Source organism: Galeopterus variegatus, unplaced genomic scaffold, assembly GCF_000696425.1.
Source record: "Galeopterus variegatus unplaced genomic scaffold, G_variegatus-3.0.2 Scaffold4978, whole genome shotgun sequence".
Classification (NCBI taxonomy): domain Eukaryota; kingdom Metazoa; phylum Chordata; class Mammalia; order Dermoptera; family Cynocephalidae; genus Galeopterus; species Galeopterus variegatus.
Window position 1 is genome coordinate 92,789 of NW_007731089.1, and position 6,000 is coordinate 98,788.

The 6,000-nt window shown below is 40.0% G+C and overlaps 1 protein-coding gene across 3 annotated transcripts in view; it reads right to left on the minus strand.

The window, feature by feature from the left end:
• The window catches only part of YWHAQ (tyrosine 3-monooxygenase/tryptophan 5-monooxygenase activation protein, theta), a 33,059-nt gene that overhangs the window by 25,788 nt on the left and 1,271 nt on the right, over positions 1 to 6,000 (minus strand). For all 3 annotated transcript variants that reach the window (XR_551685.1, XM_008588700.1, XM_008588699.1), the window contains exon 2: positions 5,613 to 5,985. Coding sequence is in view for 2 of the 3 variants with exons in the window: in XM_008588700.1 (XP_008586922.1) it covers positions 5,613 to 5,906 (294 nt within the window). In the remaining variant the exon portion in view is untranslated. The remainder of the gene's footprint in view (positions 1 to 5,612; positions 5,986 to 6,000) is intronic.

The window sequence follows — 6,000 nt, forward strand, 5'->3', positions numbered from 1 at the left end:
TTCTACTTTCCCCAAACACTCTCTAATCATAAATTCTACTACTATAGAAAAAGGAGTACTATATCCTTTTGAAAAATGTTTGAGAACCTTTACTAACAATCTTACTAGGTCCTACAAAGACTCAACAGATTCGGGGACCGAATATGTTCTTTGATATCCTAACATAAAATTAAAAGAAAATTAGTTTTATTCATGACTAAAATAGTTTATAAACATCAGCAAGGCCATTTAGATTAAAAGCAGAAATTTTCAGAAACCTGTCTCAAACAGTAGGGGTGGGGATGGGGGAGCCAAATCATTTTCCTTATACTAAAATGTTATTTCCTTTTTTCCCACTGTCATTCTCTCACGAGTGGTTTTCCAGAAGCTACAAGAGATGTGATATTGCAATAGATTGAATGAAGGTAAAACAATGCCACTTTTCTCATTCTATTTTAAGTTATATTTAATTTTTTAAAATGTTATTATTCCACTTAAAAGAGGTACCTAGAGTAGTCAAACTCATAGAAACAGAAAGCAGAATGGTGGCTGCTGGGGGGAGGAGAGAACAGAGAGTTAGTGTTTAATGGGTAATAGAGTTTCAGTTGGGGAAGATGAAAAAGTTCTGGAGATGGATAGTGAGAATGGCTGTACAACAATGTGAATGGACTTAATGTTACAAAACTGTACACTTAAAATGGTAAATTCTATGTCACAATGCACAAATTCCTCAAAAGAGATCGACACTGTGGTCTTAAGTAAGCCATGTATTTTAGGCCTACTGTATTTCATTTAATTTCACCTGGAGTCACAGCACTTGGGTTCAAAATCCTTGCTCTACCACATACTAGCTTTGTGATCTTGGCCAAGTTACTAACTTCCTTATGCCTCAGTTCCCTCAACTTTAAAGCAGAAATACTATCAATGTAACTTACAGAACAAAGTGAGTATACAAAGTGATTAAAATAGTGCTCAGTGTATAGTAAATCCACAATAAGGCAGGTACCATCATCACCAATCTACAGATAAAGAAACAGAGGCTGAGATATTAAGACACTTGCTGGTGCTCACAAAACTACTGCATAAGGTAATGGAACAATGATTCAAAACTCTGATTCCAGAGCCCATACTTTTTTCATTATGTTAATAAAATCACATTAAGATTCATTAACTGTCAAGAATAACATCAGTCTTACTCTAAAATGACCAGCATGAGACACATTTTCATGAAAAGAGATTAATTTTAGAACACATAACTAAATTCAAGCATAATTACCAAATTTACATGACACAGACCACTTTCAGAGATTCTCTACATTCATACACTATTTTAAGTGATTCTTGCTTTAAAAAACAAAAACAAAAACGATGATGACTTTAATCTCTGAAACTGTTTAGGCATTATACTGAAGCAGCCTACTGATATTAGTCTACTAAAATTAGTCTACAGGAGAGAGATAATATGTTTGATACAGGTTACCTTACATACACTCTAAGTATCTGGATCTTATTCCAAGGTCACCAACTTTGTAAATGATAGATTTTGTTCCCAAGTCCCAGAAGGGCTTTGTGGACCCATTTAACTTTGATTTGCCCTTATCTCACACCGAAGTTCTTAATGACTCCCAAGCATCTTAAACGTGCTATTTAACCACTGCCTGGTTTTTCACTTAAACTTTGCTCCTCCCAACACTCAGTTAAGACCACTAATTTCTGTATCAAATCTTCCCAACGCCATCTCACTAAAGCCACCAATTTTTTTTAACATTTCATGTATTGTTGACACATTCTTCAATCTGGACTTTTTCTTTTTGTTTTGGCAGCTTGCCAGTATGTAGATCCAAATCTGTAATCTTGGTGTTATAAGGCCGTGCTCTACCACAACTTGGACTTTAAAAACTACTCGTTTTAGGGGTGGAAAGTCAGAGGAGAGGCAGAATGGCTAGGACCTATCTAACTTTACAGCCCCCAAATACTAGAATTTGAAGAGACCTAGAAATGTTAGCCCAGCCTCCTGGTTTTACAAATGACACTGAGAGACAGAGATAACTTGATGAAACCTCTAACTTCTCTCAGATTTCCACTGAGAATTTTGTCTTGGCCATTTTGGCCCTTTGCTCTTTAGAGTATTCATTTGGATTTTATGATTTTTTTCCTGCTTCCACAGTTTAATAACCTCTCTCAATACAGTGATTATCAAAAGGGTTGAGGGTTGTCCACCGTGTTCATTTTGGATAAAAGGTCCAAATAATCCCACCCCCAACCTACCCAATGAAAAGGAAAGAAGACACTGAGAATCTGCTGTTGTGGATAAAATTTTTGGCTATCCTTCATGTTACTCTTTTACTAGTCTTCTATAACCAAGTCAGTCTCACCCACTTTCTCCACACCAAATTCTCCTTTCACATTCAAAGAAGAAAAAAATGAAAACCCCATTTTAGCATGCATATCCAGAAACTTTAGGTTTCACTATCCTCATTATTTTGATAGATTCCTTATTAAATTACTAATTTGTCAATTATTAGTCTCTTGTTCACTAGCCTATCATTTCCTTGACTATCAATTCAGATTACAGACTGGTTAGCACTCAAACCATGAATTCTAGGTGCTGCTACATGCACACCATTCAAAAACTATTTAAAAATCCTATCTCCCCACTGTCAACCAAATGAGTAAAACACCCTTGTTCAGGCCTTCTCTTACATAGTTCCTACCTTCCTTTGTAGGCTTTTCTCCTGCAACAGCCCTACACATACTCTCCTCCAGTCATACTGAAACATTCTTCCCTGAACAAGTCCTATCCTGTATATTCCTTCTGCCTGGAATACTGACATCCCCCTCCCCAATCCTCCCTCAGTGCTCACCCCAAAAGCTTTGTGAAGCCTTTTCTGAGGTTTCTGTTTCCTTCAAACTACACAGCATTTTGTTCATATCTATCTTATAAAATCTTATATTATTCAGGTTTGTTTACTTCTCATATACACTCTACATTATAAATTACTGGAGGGCAAAACCTATGATTCTCAGCTTTGTTCTTCCCCATACTGCTTAGCACAGTGCCTTGCACACAGCAGGCTCTCAAATAGTTTCCAACTTGAAGATGTGCTTTCCCAGGATATTTTTTATAGGTTGGCCATCTAGCCACAATTAGTTTGACACTTTACTAATAAAATATTTTATTTATACCTTGGTGTAACAGATTAATCAAGATCACCTCTTCTATTTCCTCTTGGTATTAAAAAAACTGTCCTAATTTCAGGGGTTCTCTCCTATTGAAATGATCTGTATGAAAGGTCTACTCTAATATACCTGGTCTCTCTCTCAAGTCACATATTGACTAAGTAAAAATCTCTACTTATGCCATCATAAAACCCAAAATTTATAAAAGCCACACACACACAACCCCCGCCCCCCCAAAAAACCAAATATTCCTTTGGCTCAGGGTTAACTTGATAGAATGGGAAAAATCTTGTGGAAATTCTGAATTGCTACAGGTAACTAACAAACTGCAAAGTAATAACTGAACAGAAAAAGAGACTGAAATACCCTGTGACAGCACCTGAAATACATATATATATATAAAACTTTGTTAGCAGATGGAGTTCTTAGGAGTCTTCCCTTGATAATAGATAATATTTTCTTTCTTTCTTTCTTTTTTTTTTTTTTTAAAGATGACCGGTAAGGGGATCTTAACCCTTGACTTGGTTTTGTGAGCACCACTGAGCTAACCGGCCATCCCTACATAGGGATCCAAACCCATGGCCTTGGTGTTATCAGCACCGCACTCTCCCGAGTGAGCCACGGGACAGCCCTACAGGTAACTAACAAACTGCAAAGTAATAACTGAACAGAAAAAGAGACTGAAATACCCTGTGACAGCACCTGAAATACATATATATATATAAAACTTTGTTAGCAGATGGAGTTCTTAGGAGTCTTCCCTTGATAATAGATAATATTTTCTTTCTTTCTTTCTTTTTTTTTTTTTTTAAAGATGACCGGTAAGGGGATCTTAACCCTTGACTTGGTGCTGTCAGCACCACGCTCACCCAGTGAGCCAACTGGCCATCTGTATACCTCATGGCCTTGCTGTTATCAGCACCACACTCTCCCAAGTGAACCACCGGCCCGCCCAATAGATACCATTTTCAATAACCATTGCCATATGCTTTTGAAGCCTACCATCACTTTCAAGTTGGCAAATTTCTTGGAATGCTATCAATTCAGATCAAAAAGCTTTTATGAGTGCCTCCTCTATGCCAAGCAGGGAATGGAAGCTAAGAACACATAGATGAATAGACTATAAGAAAGTCTCGCCTTCATAAAACAAATAATCTCAATAAAGTTTTTTCCACTTTGGTACGTACTTTCTGCATTGCTTTGTTTGCCCCTTTACCGGCTATTTCCATCAGCCAGCCATGACTTTGTTCAGATCACCTGTCATTCATATTAAAAAAAAAACAGGTAGGTTAACAGTTTTTTTTTTTTTAGGAGGAAAAAAATGTATTCCCTACTCCACCAGTCTGATGGGAGGGAAAGAAGGCTGGGAGGGAAAGAGGAACTTTTTCCTCTATTCCCTTTTGAAAAACCACCATCTAGCATGCTTGTCTTTCTAGTACTTTTAAAAAGTACGATGTGGAACAAACGCGTCAAAAATCCGTAGGCCTCTTGTAAAAGTGACACTTAAAGAAAGGCAAACTATATCAGATATTTTTCATTTTACCCATAGAAACAACTCTTTGCAGCATTAAAACATTGAAAAACACTGCAAAATACAATGCTGTTATTCAAATTTAAAAACTTATCTTATTGATCAAAAGATCCCTGCAATGACAAAGCTAAAAATGTTCTCTCTCACTAACAAGGGTGAATCACAGGAGCCACCTACTCCACCCAACAGCCTCCCTTGCTAAGACCGGACAGTTCAAAACCTGGAAAGCTTTCTTTGCCTACTCCACACCAGAAATGAATTCATTCCAACACATTAGCGTTTAACTGTAGCTATGCAATAGCAAGGGAATGTCATTAAATACTGAAATTTACCAAACATTTTGTTCTTTAGATTTAGGGATGCCCTTTTCACATTTACCGAACTCCCCTTTTCCCCCATTTTTAACAGGGCAAAGCTCAACAGATATTTACATGAAAAATAAAGTATCTGTTCAGATTTTCTAAGTACATTTCCATGACCAGGTCTGGGTGTAAAACCTATCACAGGGTCTCTATCAAAAAGGTGCCTGCGCCTTGTTTTACTTGCCTGAAGCCTATGGATTAAACACATTTAAAGGGTTCACAAAGCTTCTCAGTAAGCAGTCTCCCAGTCCAAGAAGCTGAAAAGTGATTTTCACTTTGAGCAAACCTACTCGGATGTTTCAGTTATACTGTGTGGCAGCAACCCAGCATCTGGAAAAAGACGTACTCACCCTTGGAAAAGCGGCTTCTCGAGTCTCAAGAACTGAAGCAACACATTAAGGAAGCGAGTGGCTCACCTTCCCAAACCCTCTACACCAGCAGACAATGAGGCCAGCCCTGGCCCACGTTCCTCTCCCGTGCCCATGAAGTCCCCAACCAAAGGCATCCCGGGGCTCCGCGCGCGCCGCCCTCTCGCCGCACCGAGGCAAGCGCGGACTCACCAGGACCGTGGTGCAGATGGATCTCAGCTCGGACTCCACTTTCTCCCGATAGTCCTTAATCAGCTGCAACTTCTTGTCGGAGGTGTCGGTCTTCTGCTCGATGCTCGAGATGACCCTCCAGGCGGACCTGCGGCCCCCGACCACGTTCTTGTAGGCCACCGAGAGCAGGTTGCGCTCCTCGTTGGACAGCTCGGCGCCCTGCTCGGTCACCGCCTTCATGCAGGTGGCCATGTCATCGTAGCGCTCGGCCTGCTCGGCCAGCTTGGCCTTCTGGATCAGCTCCGTCTTCTCCATGGCGCGCGGGGCCGGAGCCGAAGACGAGGAAGAGCGAGCGCGAGCGCCGACCGGGACCGGGAGTCCTCCGCCTCGAGAGCTGCGAGGGGCGGGG